This window comes from Passer domesticus, chromosome 5 (genome assembly GCF_036417665.1).
Source record: "Passer domesticus isolate bPasDom1 chromosome 5, bPasDom1.hap1, whole genome shotgun sequence".
NCBI lineage: Eukaryota > Metazoa > Chordata > Aves > Passeriformes > Passeridae > Passer > Passer domesticus.
This window is the reverse complement of record NC_087478.1, coordinates 30,881,802-30,900,464: the sequence shown is the minus strand read 5'-3', so window position 1 is coordinate 30,900,464 and position 18,663 is coordinate 30,881,802. Positions and strand designations below refer to the sequence as shown.

At 36.0% G+C, this 18,663-nt stretch overlaps 1 protein-coding gene across 5 annotated transcripts in view; it reads right to left on the bottom strand.

Moving 5' to 3' along the window:
- The window catches only part of USP15 (ubiquitin specific peptidase 15), a 60,393-nt gene that overhangs the window by 2,035 nt on the left and 39,695 nt on the right, over positions 1 to 18,663 (bottom strand). For 3 of the 5 annotated variants that reach the window (XM_064422530.1, XM_064422531.1, XM_064422533.1), the window contains 14 exons: positions 17,882 to 18,026; positions 8,989 to 9,162; positions 8,492 to 8,650; positions 7,588 to 7,812; positions 5,921 to 6,004; positions 5,734 to 5,828; positions 5,376 to 5,564; positions 4,461 to 4,576; positions 4,059 to 4,334; positions 3,649 to 3,719; positions 3,165 to 3,280; positions 1,218 to 1,367; positions 745 to 848; positions 146 to 234 (listed from right to left, as the gene is read on the bottom strand). In XM_064422530.1, the coding sequence (XP_064278600.1) occupies positions 146 to 234; positions 745 to 848; positions 1,218 to 1,367; positions 3,165 to 3,280; positions 3,649 to 3,719; positions 4,059 to 4,334; positions 4,461 to 4,576; positions 5,376 to 5,564; positions 5,734 to 5,828; positions 5,921 to 6,004; positions 7,588 to 7,812; positions 8,492 to 8,650; positions 8,989 to 9,162; positions 17,882 to 18,026 (1,993 nt within the window). Of the gene's footprint in view, positions 1 to 145; positions 235 to 744; positions 849 to 1,217; positions 1,368 to 3,164; positions 3,281 to 3,648; positions 3,720 to 4,058; positions 4,335 to 4,460; positions 4,577 to 5,375; positions 5,565 to 5,733; positions 5,829 to 5,920; positions 6,005 to 7,587; positions 7,813 to 8,491; positions 8,651 to 8,988; positions 9,163 to 10,240; positions 10,361 to 17,881; positions 18,027 to 18,663 lie in introns of those variants that run through there. The other 2 variants (XM_064422534.1, XM_064422535.1) reach the window with 2 other exon arrangements.

Sequence of the window (18,663 nt, the reverse complement as noted above, 5' to 3'; positions counted from 1 at the left end):
GTAGCAGAGCGTTTTTGGTTTCTATACTGTGCTTTGAAGGAACACAAACTACTGCCTACAAATTTAACAAAAGTTTCATGGTTTACCCTTCATTTTTCCTGAAAACATCAACAGTCCCAAATTTGGAAACATAAAAGATACTTGCCACTATCTGGTCCTCACTTGCAGTGGACACACTACTGTCATCAAAGTAGTACCATTTTCCATCATCCTTATTTTTAGCAAAAGCAGTATCTAGGACAAAAAAGTACAATGTCTCAGGACTTTGTATTTTCATAGATGTAGTACAATTGGTTACTAGAGTGTGTTACTGTCAAGCACTTCATATTTAACTAACTAAACCTCATTATCACTATTAAACATCTTTAACACTTTATTTTTAGCAAAGAGAGTTTAATCACTAACATTTCCCTTCTAAAAACAATGTATACTGAAAAGGACAATCAAAATACAATCCCTCAGTCATTTTTTCTCTCTGCTTTCAAGAAAAAGCACAAGGAATGTGTTTTCTCTTTTCACAATATGCATAGCTAGAAATATAAAAGAACCTACAATCAGCCTTGAAAGCTCATTGCATACAGAATTTTGTGTTAAAATACTTGTGAAAGCATTTCAAGGTAATGGAAAAAAACTGTCCCTCAACCATTAAAAAGCACCATTGATTCAAAGTGATCAGTACCTCAATCAAATCAACATGGAAAGAAAAACTGACATCTAGACTGATGACACTTGAAATCAACTTACAATGCCCTCCTCCCATTCCTCCATAGTGGTTGGAGACAGCAATCAAGTTGTAGCGGCAAGGCCCTGCATTGGGATTAATAAGGAACTCTGACATGTCCAAGTCACTGTTAAAAAACAAAGCAAAACAAAATAAAACAAACAACAAAATTCAGTCATGTTAACAGCATTTTAACCACAGTTTGGTGGTCTCAGAGCCCTTTACTTCATATGTCCTAGAAAAATACACCACACTACTCTGCCAGTGCTTCTCTTTCACTCTGTGAGAAATGGAACAGGAACAAGCAGTCTTCCACATTTTTACATTATAATTATTTTGCAAAGTTTATGCTTTTAACCCAGAAGCATTTTGTCATTAGTTTACTGGATCCTCTCATAGAAGCTGAGAACAAACCAATTTTATGTAACTACTGTATTAAACATATATCCTAGTCACGATTTTATACTTCTAGCATCAAAATATTTGGATTTCTTACTTTATTGGAAAATCAACCAATGTATCCAACTTGTCCCTCATGTATCTGCTGTAGGAAAAGCGCTTCAGATGAACTACCAGTACAGGGGGCAGTGACCACAAGTCTAACTTCTTAGTAGCTTGCTGATGTTCTTTACAGTTTGGACAATACCTAAAAGGAAAAACCATCAATTTTAAGTAACTGTAGTCCATATATACGTTAAAACACATTACCAGAGAGAAACTCACATTCACAGGAGGAACTGAATGAGCAAAAAACACTCTTCATGTTCTGTTACTATTGCCATAGATATCCCTGCCAGTTTACAATGTGCAAGTGTGATCCCAGTGAAGCTCAACATGATTAACACAGAAGCAGCATCCCTCAATATTGGATTCTCATCTCCTACATCACTGATCAGATCCCTGTATTCTTAGTTAGAACACAGCATTCTTGTATTTTATGAAAAAGAGATAAACTGTTAAGAAACTAACAATCACAAAAACGCCAAAAATATCAAACAACTGTGATTCTTTCAACTTTCAATTTCCAAATTCATCCATCCACCACCCTATCCCATCTACCATCTAAAACCAGATTACAGTGATTCCTGGAACCTGGAGAAAGTCATTACTAGAAACTTCCCTTCTTAGCAGGCAAGTATTGAACAGGCTGTGACTTCGAAATTTATGTTCCCTGCAATGCGTACTTGAATCGTTCGGCAACTAATGCTCAGGGAGGAAGGTAAGTAAGAATGAATGGCAGAAACTTCTGTGAAGCAGTCTATGCATATTCTACACTTTGGCATCTAACAAGTAAAAATCTAGGAGGGGAGGGGAAAGAAAAGAGATGAATCCTAATGAAAAGACTGCACAAGTGTCTTTAAATAGCAACACCAGATAATGACAAAAAATCAGGAGAACTGTAAGGGCAGGCTGGAATTGAAAATCTGTTTTCCCAGTTGGATTAGAATATGTAGAATACAAACAGTGCTGGACTAGAGATGATGAACTCTTGTACATTAGACTTGTGATGACCTAACAAATAGAGAGGAATGTGGTTCATGACCTCCAGTGAGATGCACCTAGTAGCAGCTGCTTGACTTCTGCAGTTGTATTTAGTAGTTAAAATACTCAGCTTAAAATGTGCTGCCAAAATGGAAGTGCTTCACACCATACTTGAGTTGGTATCTCAATCAGTCTATCCAGTATTCTATAATTTAGCAAACCCAGAAAAAAAAGATTTTGTAAGTTACCTCCCTACCCTGCAAAAATATAGGAGAAACTCTGGTGACAATGTTTGGAATGCTCCAAAACTTTGGGTATCCACAGAAGAAAAACTGTCAGACTCTCTTTTCAAACTTAATTCTGACGTTAAAGGTGTTGATGAAAGATTATCTGCTAAAAAACTCCTGGAAAAAAAGGATCTTATGGGAACATACTATTATTATGAATATTCAGATATGATTCCAAATTATAATTTGGAAGAACCATGAATAGGAGTCTCTGCCAAAAACCTAACAGCTAGAACATGAATTTGAGGGTTTCTATTGACTACAGACATTCCCCATCCCATAAATGTTATGTATTTGCATAAGGAAACTACAGTATGCACCAACCTCTCTCATCTCAGAAAGGAATATTTGTTTAAACAACTACACTGAATTTGTCACAATATTATTCATTCACTGTCCATCAAAGTTCATGGACTAGAGCACCTTAACTATAAATCCTTCCTCCTAACTGTGAATGCATTAAATGTGTTCCTTACAAATATAACCTGCTGTACACGGTAAAAATTTTGGTTAAGTAATGGATCAAAACAAAAAGCATTCTGAGAATTTTCAACTATGTTAGAATTAACAAGATTCAAAATACCATTAATAAATCAGTTACTGATCTCTATGTTCAAGTGTGGTCTTGATTAATTTTGAGAAATACACCACAGAATATAATTTTTTGTGCTTACCATGGGTCTTCAGCACCTAGTTTTTCCTTTGTTGTGAACAGCTCAATGCAGTCTTTTAATTTCACAAAAGGCTTTTTGGGAGGCTTATATTCCACACTTTCATGTTTTTCAAAATCCTAAAGAGAAGTATTTCTTGAGTTAAGAGAACAAATGAAACAAAACTCATTTTAGTGATGTCGTCTTACTATAAACAGTAACTACAAAGCTCCTATATATGGAAAAATTGATCAGAAACCATTCAAGTAAAAAGTTTCCACAGCTTCATATTTACTTTCCAGTTCATAAGCCTCAGATTTGCTAATTACTTGGATGTATATATGAAGTTTATTTACGACAACATTATTTACTAAGAAGGACATGAAAAAAGATATAGTTGTTTCTTCTTGTGGAGACTTACAATCTCGTATGTCACACTAGTTAAGTTGCATTTTTTTATGTTTAGTTTTTATTTGTGCTGGAAAAGGGAGCAACATAAACAGCTTACCTCTGCTGCACTATCATCAAAGTATCTCTTCTTCAATTCAGGATCCCAATCCAAAGCAAGGAAAGATCTCTCTAAGATTAAAAATAAATGCTTTCTCTTAATATTATTTCCTGCTTTACATGAAACTGTATTAACAATAGTGCCTTGTTGACTGCACTATTGTATCAGTAAGAGTGCAAACACTCTTCAAAATAAATTAAACAATGGTATAATGAATTAATTACAAAAAACTGAAGCACATAAAATTTCTGTATTTCAAAAAGCCAACTGTAATAAAAAAATCAGTTATTCATATAGAATTTACTATCTAAAAGAAAAATATACCGAACAACACACAAAGAAAATGAAACGTGAGAGTCAGAAAAGAGTCTCAGAACCAAATATTGCCCACTCTGTTCCCTGTGACTTACCATCAAGCCTAGGTTGCCTATCATCAAATCTAATATGCCTGGTATCATCTTTGATGTAGTTTATGTCAGTACTGCCTAAATTATTGAACTGGAATGTAAACAATCGCTTCTTGTGTCCCGTGAGTGGTTGACCTTTGCAAGTATCCTCAGTACACAATCCATTTTCAGAGTCATTGTCACCCCCAACTGAATCTTCTGATTGGCTGTTTTCATTCTCTGAGGGAAGTTCCTGATCCTGGCTGGATTCATCATCTTGCTCATCTGTCTCCATTTCACCTTAAGCAATTGGAATAAAGAGGAAGAAATGAGACAGAATGACAGTAATTGAAAAACACTAGAGACTTAAATTCCATTTCAAATTCAACACCAAATACGAAACAAGTTTAGATATTTCAGTCTTACTTGGAGATCCTTCTTCATGTATTCCATTTGGGCCATTACCATTGATACCATGGTCCTTACAGCAATGCAGGGAACCTTCAGTGTCTTCACTTTCAGTACATGTTTTTACATAGCGGCTAAATGTAACAAATGAAAGCAACAGTTAGAAGCAATGGATTGTTAAACAATTTTCATTGTACAAACTAGTAATTAAATTGTAATCTCAAGTTCTTGCTACTGTACTGTATTTCTGCACTCCTTTCTGATTTACTCAATTATGAGTTTTATTGCCAAACGTGTCTAGTGTTACAAGCACACAGGAAAACCTGCTCATATGTGACTGTATATTTTTGGCAGCTGCTTGGTCTGAGACAACTTGGTTCTTACTCTCACTCTCTGTTTGCCCAGTACTGAGTTTTTAAAATGCTCATTAACCATATTACAGAGAAAGTTACATCAACAGAGAAAGAAGCATAAATCTAAATTGGAAGTTATATGATTTTAATTTCTTCCATATAATGACACTAATTCTAGTCTAGTTTCAGAAAGTGTCTACCGTGTACTTTTACAACAAAAATTAGTGCATAAACTTGAACAGTAGATACAGGAAGTATAACCATAGCAGAATAACTGGAAAACATTTCCACTTCACCAAGACCAAACAAAAAGCTAAGCACACAAGAGAATTATTTAATAATACAGATTGACTCCCTACTGTCTTCTCAAACAGTTTGTGGATGAGGTCATGCTAACAAAAAATCAAATTAAAATCCACATTAGTGGCTAAAACTTTATATTTAATATTCAACAGAAAGCAAATACAAGTACGCAAATCTAATCAGTATGTTAGAAATACACATGAAAGTACATGCCTACTGACTCCAACTATTAGCATTATTCTTAACAAACTAATTTTTCTTTTAAAAATGAACTTACCACATTCTTAGCAGCAGCAGATTATACAGTTTATCTTCAGTATTGTTTCTAGGCACTGCTATGAGAAAAGGTTGACCAAATAGTAAAGAACCACTATGGCTGTAGCTAGTGTGCCTGCACTTCTCCCTTAAACAAACAGGAATTATGACTTGTTCCGTATCTTCTGTTCTATTGATAGCAATTTCAAATCTAGAAGAAAAACCATCAGAAATACAAAGAACAATGGTCATGGAAAGGGCTACAAAGGGGAAAAAAAAATTTCCTCCCAGTCTGATCTTTATCTGGTGTCTAGGTTTTAATCTTTTGCAAATAACTAAACAAACTGGAAAGAGACACGAAGCACATTTTCTACACTTACACATATATGTCATCACGTTCCATAATACTACTCAGATTTTCATCCATGCCAAATATCCTGTGGAACCTGTGATTGTATATATCAGTAACAATCATCTGAAATGAAAATGGAGTATACATTGTTAAATCAGGTTAATACACATTAAAATGCTATTTTTGTTGTGCTTTATTTAAGAGATCACTCTTACCTTATCTGCAGCAACACCAGACAAAGCTGACAATGCTGTGCAAAGATCCAATATATTTCCAATTTTGGGAACAACTACTTTGTACTAAAAAGAAAAATACAATATAAATGTCTTAAGAGAACAAATATATACATGATGTGAAAAGCCCAAACAACACATGTCCAGCAAACTTCACATTTTTCTTTCATATATTTGAAACTTACGGTGTAGATCTGTTAAGTATGTAGATCAACTAACATAAATTCCAAAAGGTACATAAAATGTAGTAGTTATATGCACAACTTTACAAATACACATACACTGAATATTCGATTTATTAGTCTATACAATGCTGTTTTAATGTTGTTGTACTTTTTCAGTAAGAAGACTAACAGTACAAATTACTTAAGATTTGCATTTCAACAGTACCTTCTTATCTAAGCATCTAAATAGTATACATGCTATCAGAAAGACTATTCAATCTGGAATACAACACAAGTTGTTTATAAAGTATTAGTAGGAAAAAAGCAATGGCAGGCAACAGATTCTCATTTCACATGCAGAGAGAGAACTTGATTAAAGTCAAAGAAAACCTCTCTGTGGCTTCCCTTATGCAGAGCTTCTGAGGTTTGTAATAAAACTCCACACAAAACTCTTACCTGTTATTTTCATAATTAAGACAGGATTAATTAGAAAATAAGGTATTATTAACTCTGTAATAAATTGCCAAGCATTGCATGGTATATCCTTAAGTTTTACCATTTAGACTCACAAAAACTCTACTGAACTGGTACTCTTCCCAAACTTAATTCTAGCACAACCATCTCACATGAGTCACATTCAACTACTTCAGAAGTTTTCAACTACATTTTGTCCCCTGTGCAACTACTGTGCATCCCCTATTTTCACAATTAAATTTCTAGCAGGCTCACCTCCCATCAGACAACATGCCTCCCTTCACCTTCAAATTTCTCAACTCATATTGTCTTTGAGAACACTTTTTTCTCACACTTTCCTTCTTATGGTACTGATTTCAGGTGTCAGAGCCTTTCTAAATGCCTGCATAACTGCCCGTGTTTTATTTTTTTTCACCTATCCTCACTTACTGTATAAAGTACAGCTAGAACCATTTAATAATGACTTGGTTATGATAACCTTATGTACATTTTTTTCGTGACATTCTAAGGCATGTAATATTATCCTCTTCCTAAAAAATGGCAAAATGGATACTCTTCACAAAGAAATCTCATCTGAAATTTTTTGACTATGAGGGGAGAGCACATTTTAGACTACCCAATATATTTAGACACGGGGTTTTTTTGCACCACTTATTACAAATATTTGCCTTCTGTGATTAAGAAACCAAGAAATTAAGTCTTACAGATTAAGTATAAATCTTTTTATAAACATACAAATTCACCACAGCAGCTCTCAAAAATTATGTCAGCATGTATTTTAAAGATTAAGAAGCCCTATTAACCCAACCATAAAGAAATTACCAATTCTTTCTTGAAACTGTACAAGGTATGTATAGTCTTCCCCACTTTCCTAAGTGAGACTTCAGAACACATACCAGAAAAATAAAGCTTGTTGGATTTGCTTATAAATTTGCACTGTGTAAAGGAACTTGGGTTCATTGTTAATGCCTCACTGAATCAAAGTGCTTGTATGTAAATTAAGCTGCTTACCTGCATAGGCTTTGCAAGAGGATCCATTCTAACTAAATAAACTTCCAAAGTGCGTTCTTTTTTCATGGGTAATGGAAGTGTCAAGTAACAAAAGGGATCAAAAGTTACAGATATCTTAGCACATTCAGGACAAACTAGGGTAGATTTAAAAAGGCCATGAAATATATCTACAATGATGGAATCATTTCTCTTTAAATGGTTTTCCCAGGCTTCTTCAGCAACCACCTGTAAACAAAGCATGATCTGGGTTATGACAAAGCAGTAGGAAAGGAATAGTGAGAATTAGTAAAAGACCTTGACAGAACACTTCCAGTAACCATCTAAACACAGAAATGTCACTCCAATGAACCCATAAGGAATGTTACTACTATCAGGTTTGCAGGTTAAAAGATGTATGCTTTTCCTAGGACAGAGATCCTGTCAGTGGTATTACACAGTCTGAGGATGACTTTCAAGTAGCTTGGGGGAAGACAAAAAGCAGATAAACCTAAAAATTCCATCTGAATTAACTCATACTCATAACAAAATAAAGTTTCCCTAAAGTAAGAGTACTTGAGAGAAACAGAATGCTGCATACTGTAGATATAAAAATAGAAGAACAACAGAACAGGAATTGTTTTTGCAACTTAACTCAGCATGGAATTAAACAAGAAAGATGATCTTAATGAAGTCTTAAAAAAGGCCTTACCATCCCCCCATCCCCCTTCATTATCTTAAAAATAAATAGAAATTTACACAGTTTGTCAAGATGTCAATTTTAAAGTTTTGTCCTATTTTCTGAAATGTCTTACAGAAAAAGGCCCACATAATCAGTTTCCCAACCTTCTGGTGCATAATCATGTAGAAGTATCTTACAGCATACAACTCTGACTAAAATGAAGATGATCAGCTCCAAAATCCCTACCTTGTCTGGTCTCCCATCTGCATCCTTTAATTGAATATAAGGCTTTTTCCTAATTCTATTCAAATCCTCATGTAAACCATCCAAGAGAAAAGCCAGTAGCTCTTGACAATCTTGTTGCTGATAACCAGAAAATTGTGGCGCAAATCGTCCCACTTGAGTCTAAAAAACATAAATGCAAGACACTCCTGATACCTTAACTGTTAGAAAGACTAGATATTTCTGAGATGCTATAGCAGCATATTGAAAAAGTAAAACTTGTAGTTATAAAAGGTAAGCTTTTCAATGGAGACAGAAAGTCAAAACTAATTCTCAAAGACCAAAGCACAAGGACAGGTGACACCTACTGAAATATATATCCAAGTGTTTTACCAGGTCAATGAATGAACTGCATAATAAATAGTACTTTTTTTTTTTTTTGCATATTTCTCCAAGTTTTATACATGTAAAAGTACAAAACCAACACTGACATGTACATTCCATGTAATTTCCTTACTGACCTTAAATGCTCTTGGGGTAACATAGCTGTATTTTCCTGACCACATTTGCTTGATAAGCTCAGCATAAGATTTTGCTATTTCACCTCGCATTCCTAAAGGATTGTCAAAATTCAGTTCTTCTTGGTATTTATCATTGAGGAAGTACTCTGTAAGAGGAGGTGTGTTGCTCAGACACTGCAAAAAATAATACAGACTTTTTAGAACAGTGATTTGAATCCGTTCTAAGCAAAGAATGTTTTAATTTTGTTAAAGCAGCCATGAATTGTAATGTCTAGTGCCTGGAAGGAAAAGAGAAAAAACCCTAAACAATCTTTTCCAGAAACAAATAATGGCTTTAAACCAGGACTGGGTACAGCTGTCATTACAAGTTATGCACAGATAATATCTGTCAAGAGCTTTACCTCAAAATTTATAAAACACAGTAGTCCAAACAACCACAGCATGACAACATAATTTGTATCAAGATTTAAAACAAACAAAACAAGGTGTTTCTTGAGACACAAATGGCTTTACGAAACTTGATGCTGGAAGTTGTAATAGACGCGCAAAGTGGAGAGTGCATACATGTTTGGAAGAGAGAGGCAACAGGGCTTATTACTTCAAATTATAACATATTCAGAGCAACATTTGGAAAAAGATTTATTTTGGCAGGTGAGGGAAGGTGAGGATGCTTGGCCTTTTTCCTCTCTTTGTTAATATCAGCTTATGGATGCTGTTGGAGACAGCAATCTATGCTAGAGGGACTAGACTTTGAATCACAGTGCTATAGGCCTTGCTATGTTCATGTAAATCTTGTGATGCCATTTAGAGCTGAAATTAGTCCAAGGAAACCAAGGACCTTGTTTTACACTTACTGATAAACTGTACCGGTTTGTCTCGTCTCTCAGCATTTGGAGACAGCAGGACATAATCACTGCAGTATGATTTGCAATTTCACTTTAAATTTTTGTGTGCTTCTCTTCATACTCCTTTAGACATAAACGTTTCCATCACTGAGGAATAATTCCCATGCCATGCCTTTGCATGTATTTTTAAGAGTTTGGTCATTAAATATTGTAAGCTTTTCTGCATTCTTTCCTTTATTAAAAAATTTGAGGAAAGGTCAAGTATTTCACCTGTCTCATCTGCCTCTCTGTAAACAAGAGGAAGAGCTCCACTTATGCTATTGTGTAAGATACAAGAATTAGACTGGAAGAATTGCAACTTTACTGAGCAGGGCAAAAAAAGTTATTCCTATGTCTGCCTATCATACCTGTGCAATATTACAAAGCAAAACCAGTCACATGCTGTAGGGAGTTGAGTTTCATGCCTATATCAAACTCCTTCCTTTCTCTTCCTCCTCACCTAAAGCTTTCAGGATCTGTCAACACTGCAAAAAAAAATTCCTGGTATTACAGACACTTTTGGACACTCAGGGTTGAAGAAATCTCATTCTTCTCTTGCTATATGGCAAAGAGCTTTTACTTTCAGTAGTGGTGATCCCAACTCCCCCTACCTCACAGATGTGTTGTCTTCTGGATTATTTTTGGGCTGGTTTAGGAGATGAAATCAGTTCAACTGCTCAGTTTAGTGTGAGGAATGTCCAACACAAGGAACTAAATAATGCAAAAATAATATATTTTTCTACAGGTCTTTCTGTTAGTCACGCATTATACAATGTCCTGACAATGTGGAGTCCATCAGAAAATAATTCACCGATTTCTAGTTTCCACCTAATAAACTGTTTTTGTCACTTTCTCAGAATATTAATTAATATTTGTAGTACAAGTCAGGAAGATTACTACAGATAGTTTCCCTTTTTCCTTCAACAATGTCCACATTACAACATAAGATGACACAGATGGTAGTACTGGAATGCACAAATATCTACCTCAACACAGCAAGTTTTGAGGTACAGAGCTGACGTATTTTTTCTAAAATACCAGATACCAAAATTTTTAAAAGAGGAGCTTCTAGAGAAGCTAATAAAGTTGGCCATATATGCATTGATCTTTTCAATGTAACTGACAAAGCTAAACGATTACAAACATGTTTACTCTTTGAAAAGGCTGACAATGGAGAATTTCTTAAGATCATTATTAAAGTCAGAGGAAAAAAAGCATCCAGAAACCAATTTGAAGGGAATCCTACGTTCTTATTTTCTCATGTCACATGTTGCAGGTTATCAAGGAAGCGTTATGGAAATAGTCTATTAAAACCAAGACAATCTACTGGATAGTAAAGTTACCAGATTTATGTGTCCTGTTCAACCTAGTGATTTGGGGTTTTCTGTTTGTTTCAAAACACAGACAATAAGTAAACTAAAAGTATACCAAAAGGTGAGGAATAATAGCAGCCAAAATAGGCAAACAAATACAGTAAAACCATGGAAAACTGTTTGTGAACTAAAGAGGTAACAGAATGTCACTTCATTTCAGGTACTATGGTCTCTACAAGTTTTCTTTAACCAACAAAACTTCTGTAAAGTTCTCTGAACCTGGTCATTTGAGAAGATTATGGGAAGTATAGAACAGAAGGCAGAAACTCCAAGAGACAAACCACAGGAGAGAAGGTTAATCTTCAGCATGACAAAAGTTAACACTGAAATAATATTTCCATGTTACATATTAATAACCTGGAAAAAAGTTATTAAGATACACAAGAAAATTAAAAAGAAATCATTATTTTTAGTGTTATGTACACACGCACATACATACAGACCTCTCACTGCTGTACCCTCACTGGAATACTGTGTACAATACCAGCCCATGACAATGATTCCAAGTCTACCTGTTCTATGAAACCTTCATACAAGGGGGAAATATAATAATAAAAATAGTAAAGTCATACTCTTCTAAAACTCTAGTTTAAGAGTCTTTTTAAAAAAAAACTAGTTTAAGTATGGAATAATTCTGATATAAGAGTTTGCACGGACTTAATTGATAGAAAGAAAAAAAAAAAATGAAGAGGGCCACCAAGACTGTCAGTGGCCTAGAAGCACTTGTCCTGTGGGAAAAGACTGAAGCATGAGGTTTTGTTCAGGCTTCAGAAGAGAATATTTGAGGGAGGCGCAAGAGCAGCCCTCTAGTACCTATAGGGAAGTTAAGGGGAAGATGAAACCAGGCTCTTCACAGTGGCACATACTAGGATGAAAAGAAACAACGGGCTTCAGTTGAAATATGAGAGGTTAAGAATACAAGGGAAAAAGTTTTCACTGTAAGAACAGTCAAGTAATGGAACTAAGAGGCTCTACTTTCCTGGGAGGTTTTCAAGATCCAACTGGACAAAAACCTTGGCAATCTGCTCTGACCTCAGAGCCAACGTTCCTTGGAGCAGGAGGGTGCACCAGAAACCTCCTGCAGTTCCACAAATCATTCTATAATCCTAAGGGAACAAAGAAACATTTCTTCACAGCCCATATGGAATACTGCACAAAAATAATGATAAAAATAAACTTCCAAAATAAAGAAAACATCAATCACTACCTATCATGCCAGTGAACTGGGGAAATGAGAAAGAGACAGTCGGATCATGAACTGACATATTGAAAATGGAACATTCCTTTAAGTGTCCTGGTTCTTCAGCTTCAGGTGCTACTTACTAAGAATTTTATGCAAGTGACATTGAAATTTCGTATTTTAGCTTTCTAACAAAACACTAAGAGCTGCCAGACTAAAAAGAAGATCAAAGGCATAGGAGAAAAAGTGATTTACTTTACACCTACTTGGGTATATCCTACTTTTGTCTGTATGCTATCAAACATGGCAAAAAGCACTTATTTTATATGTTCCTTAATCCAAACTCCACGTGCCTTTGGAAACTGAAACAGAACAATAAAAACTTAGTAATTTCAGGTATTGGTGAAATATGCCATCTTTTGTCTAGATAAACTCACAGCCATAAGTAACTTCAGAGGGAATATTATTTAGCTTTCTGAAGGAAAAAACCTTCTGAAATACCCATTTCAAAGCTTGTTCAGAAGTTAAGTGTTTATAATCACATTGATGGAAAAAACACATAAAAATAAAAATCTTGGAAAAAATGATTGTTTTTAGTGAAAATATCTTTTTTCTTCTCATATTTTTTAATCACACAATGAACATTTTGGAACTCATATTTTCACTGTAAAAGAAAAAAAGAACAAACCAAACATTTCCGCAGAGCTCTTCCACAGAGCTCTAATCTGTAATATCCCACTGAAATAGGAAAGTAATACTTGGGAAACATCCACAGGTGGCAGCACAGCAATGCTTAATGATACTTATTTTTCCTAATTTATTTTCAGCTTAGAATATAGCTATGTACCTAAGTGAACATGAATGAAACATCTGCTTGCCAAATACTTTTTTTAATATGGGTTCCAGTATTCATAAGAATATCTATTTCACAAAATCTACACATTCCCTTTTGTCTTTACTGTTTTATTTCATGTTTGGATCTGCAAATGCAGACATTTAGACCTAATTAGAAAAAAATCAAGCCTTAGGTGTTTACACTGAAATAAAATAAATACATGTAATACTCCCTTCAAAAGAGTAAAAAACGATACGAAAGTTCCAATACAACCAAAATAAGAATACCAAATTACTGCTTTTTTAAAATTAAGGAACAGTGGTAAGAGAACCACACTTGGGAGATATAGAACGGTATTTTAACCTTCTTGGCCTTACTCTCATTCAGCTTGCAGCTGTCTGTAATCCCACAGAGAATCTTACCTATCTCTTCAAATCTGTCCTCCAGCTGTCCTGAGCTTTTTAACACTGAAAACCCCTACATGGAAGGGCAAAGGTCTCCACAATAATCACTTAGAAGGATAAATGGGCAAGCCTAACCTATAGATTGAAGAGCTACTAAAGAACTTGCAACAAAATTTAAGACATTGCCAGAATTTTCACATTTCTACCTAGTATGTTTACAGGGCAAGAACCCTCACACAAATTTTTGAGACTCAGGAGACGAAGCTGTGTGAAGGAATTGTCCCTCTTTGTCAAGGAACACTGATAACAGCTCTGATGCAAAGTTTCTTCACTGTACATGAGACAAGACCAAAGAGAAGCTGTGTGACAAATGCAGTGGTTTCTGAAGCAGAAATGGCTTCTATGTGAACACTCAAGGGCCTCGATATCCCCTGGAAAGCACAGAGATCTGAGAGAAGTGGCAATCAGCTGGAAAAGGGATCAACCAAACTCTGCTTCGGTTGAAGGAAGCCACACTGATCACACCCAGCACAAACAGAATGGAAGGGATGGAAGCTTTTGGTACATTAATGGAATTGAAACTATTTCAGAGTCTAGTACTCTACAGTAAACTATTTTGTTTAACAAAAACAGATTTATCCTGAACACCAGCCCTGTGTTAGTACAATTGTGAAGGAATACACCCTAGGGGGATAGGCAAGATAAAGCAGGTGATCAGAGCAGATCAGAGAATCACAGAATAGCAGAGATTAGAAGACATCTCTGCAGATTCTCTGGTCCAACCAATTTGCTCAAAGACAGGTCACCTAGAGCAGGTTGCTTGGGACTTTGTTCAGTTAGGTTTTAAGCACCTTCACAGATGGAGGCTTCACGATTTCCCTGAGAACCGTATTTTACTGTTTGATAAACCTCATTTCAGAACAAAGTTTCCTATACTTAGGAATTGCATATGCCCACTGCCTCTTTTTCCTTCAGTTGGCACCACTGAGGAGAGTTCAGCTTAGTTTTCTTTACTTTTCTCAACCAGGTAATTCCAAAAAATGGTGAAATCACTCTGGAGTCTTCTCCAGGCTGAGCAGCCCCAGCTCTCTGGCTCTCCACATAAGTCAGATGCTACAATCCTTGATCACCTGTGTGATCTCTCACCAGATGTGCTCCCTAAACTCTCTGGGGAGCCCAGAAGTGAACTCAGAACTTGTGGGATGGGTGTCTCTCCAGTGCTGTGTGGAAGGAAAGGATCACCTCTTTCAGCCTACTGGCAATACTCTTCTTTGTGCAGCCCAGGATGCTTGGGCATCCTTGTCTGTCTTGGCCACCAGAACACACTGCTTTTCGCTCAGCTTTTTGTCCAGCAGGATCCTGGGTGCTTCTCTGTCAAGTTGCCTTCCAGGCAGTCGCTGACCTCCTGCTGCAGTGTGTACTTACTGCTGGGGTTGTTCCCCTCCAGGCACAGGGCTCTGCATTTCCTGTGATTGATCTTCATGAGGTTCCAGCCCGCTGAGGTCCCTCTGAATGGCAGCACAGCCATCTGGTATAGCGGTTCCTCATTGCGGATTTGTGTCATCTCTCATCTTGCTGAGGGTGCACTCCATCGCCCAGGTAAATGCCTAGAGCAGCCAATGTTCCCAAGCAGAATTCCCTATTTTGCCATTCACATACTATGTGAGCCCATCTTTTCGTTGCTTTCAAGACTAAGACAGATCAAAACATGTTCAGAGTGCTCCAGCTATAGGCACTACAGCCAGGATAATCCAATGTTACTTTGATAAAAAGTGAAATTAATAGCAAATTAGCAAAGCGAAATGCATGCTTTCTGTGTAAATGAGAAAATATGCAAGTGGTGGCAAGAGGAAGACTGCAGCCTGTGACACGCTGTTAAGAACACACATTTTCACTAAAATTCACTTGCATGGATTTCTTAGATGACATTAAACTCTGAACAGTACTGTCTTTAGAGGCATACAGTAGGATAAACTGAAAGATACACTTCCTTGCTAACAAAGCCACTGAATAATGCATTTAAAATACATACCTTCAAGGACATATTAACGGTACCATGCCAAACTAAAAGCTACACTGTTCAATAAACACCTCATTTTCTTACCTAGAGCATTGTCTTGGTAATCAGCAAACCCGTATCTATTAATTTACACATCAGCTTCTCAGAATTATTTGAAAACTTAATTCTCTAGATGTAACTGAAAAGCAATGAAGTCACAGCTGATATAATTTCTAATGCAGACCTCAGAACGAAATCTGTTTAACACAACAGGCTAATGATGTGATATGTAACAAGTTTGTTATGCTGTACAAGACTCCTAAACGCAACAACCCATGCTTTGAATTCTAACTTAAATGTTACTTTTGAACTACAGACATCAAATAATGTGTACCAGTTCAATGAAGGTTTGCATAAGTAATAAAATTATCCTTATTTAATCAGTATAGCTTGATGAAAAAGGTAGAATCATAAAAAACTTTTCCCTGTATAGCAAGAACATTCTTTGAATTCAAACCTAAAACATAATTCTGGTTGACGCACTAGACAAAACCACACTTTTCCTTCCAATAGCATAATGACACAATTCAGTAATCATGAGAGGTTATGTGTAGCATTTTTAGTTAGAATGGACACTGCAAAATGTGTGTCCTTCTCCCTTTAGCCATCTTTTGTGCAGCATGCTAAAAAATATTTAATTACTTTCTGCACTGTTTAACTGCTCTTCAAGTATCTTCCTGGAAACATTTTTAGAAACAAGTTTAATTTTATGGATGTATGATATCAGTAAGTATGGAACAAGCATGGAATTACCCTACATAGCACTAACAGGTGGGAGCTGACTGGCTGGAAAGCAGTTTTGCATTATTATATGACCCAGCAGTCCTTTTCTGTGGAAATGTGATCCTGCTGTTCATCCCCATGGGGAAATTATCCAGCTGCAAACTGGGCTGTATTAGCAACTGTGGTCAGAGGCAAAAGGGAGCAAATCTTCCCCTCCATCTGGACCTTGTGAGACTGCTGCTGGAGCACTGTCCTGTTTAGGGCTCCCCAGTGCAAGAAAGAGCAGAGAAAGGACACCAACACGGTCAAGGGGTTGAACAACAATATACAAGGAAAGGCAGAGCTGTAAGCATTATTTCAATCCGAAGAAGACAAGACTAAAAGGAAGCTACAGAAAGGTAAGGCCAAATGTTTCACTGACTGTCATCGCAAAGAAGAGACAGAAGTATCTACACACACTGTGACACTCCGGGACATTTTTTCTTTTGAACAAACTTCAACAACTTCATACAAATGTACCTGAAATTCCTTTTTTTACTCCAACAGGCTAAATAACAACTGCAACATTTAGGATGTGGTTTTGGTTTTCTTTAATTTTACCCAAAGAAATTGCAAACATAAGGCAAGAACTCTTGTAATGACCAAGGAGAAAAGGAGGATAACAACTCTGTAGCATGCTTGGTGAAGATGTAGTATTTTCATACTCAGCAGGAAAATATGTGAACAAGAACTTAACCACACATAACAGTTTTGTGACAGAAGACTGCTCCAATGACAAAAAGTGGGTTCGAAAACTAAACATAACCAAAACAAAACTCCTAGTTCTGATTGTTAATTACTCTACAACTGCAACTTCCATTTAAATTAGAACACTATGGTCTCCTCATCTTGGTAGAGTAATAGTGGATATACTAGTACTTCTCTTGCATTCATAGCAGAGAACAAGGTAACACATTCCTGTAAAATGTCTCTTCCATGAAATAGCTATTCTGAGAGGAAGGTCAAAGGAATATATTTTCCAAGGTTCCTGCGTCTTAACTAAGGCACTAAAAGTACATAATGAATCAGAAATAAAGGCCCAGTAATGTATCAGTCATCTACTTTTTGACACTTTTTTCAGTACTGCAATTGGTACTCAAGTGCATTTCAAAAGGAAAAGGCAGTTTTTGTAACATATATGAATGGCAATTACCACAAAAAGCAAAGAGCTCACTCATGTAGAACACTCATCAAACCTCTTTCTGACATAGCTGCATTCATAATGATCAATGTAAATCAGCTTTTAAAGTATACAAAAAAGATGTATTATTTCTTCACTTTTAATTTTATCCTGCTACTTATCAGATATCTTAATATCAGTTTTGAAAATGACAAAATAAAACAAGATACTATTTTCAAGTAATAACACTAGCTGATTTTATTTTAAAGTACATACCTGAATTGCTGAATTCATGAAACATGTATTCCCCAAGTTACTCAAGCCACACAGGCCTGGCTGCTCATTGTGTCTTCCTGGCTCTGAATAATCATAATTCTTATAAGTAGTATATGATGGGAGACAATAGTTTGAATTTTTCACACTGTAAGAAAACAAGACATCTTTCACAATGTAAACATGTACTCTACAGTACTTTAAAGCATACAAGTACTTTATAGATGTAAATGATTAAAAAACTAACTTCTGCGAACAAGTAAAGATTTAAAACACTTAACTTTAATGTAATAACATTAATGTCCATTTAACAGTCACCTGTGCAAACAACCAAAATCACACGTACTGCAGTAACTGCAATTATTACATCCCTACCCCTTTTTTATAGGAGCAGCTTCACAGCTTACTCTGTTCTTCATTGCTCTGTCATATTTAAAACACTCAGACTTTAGACACCACCAGCAGCAATCAATCATTTACGTTCCTTCTGCATCCTGCTACTGCAAGAGTAAGGTCGGTGGGAATGGGAATGCAGAGTTACAGGTGAAAGCTGAGATTTCCAAGGCCACTGTGGCATAGCTGCCTCACTTCATCAGACAGTCTATTTATAGCTTCCCTGCTAGGACAGCACAATCCAGCATGCAAATGCAGAAAAGCCTTGAGAGGTAAAGGAATGCGCAAAATCCCTTGCAACAACTTCAATATAAATCTATGCTGCATTTGTTTGCAGATAGAAAAAACTGCAGAAGACTGAAATGGGTAAAATGATGATATTTAAAACAATT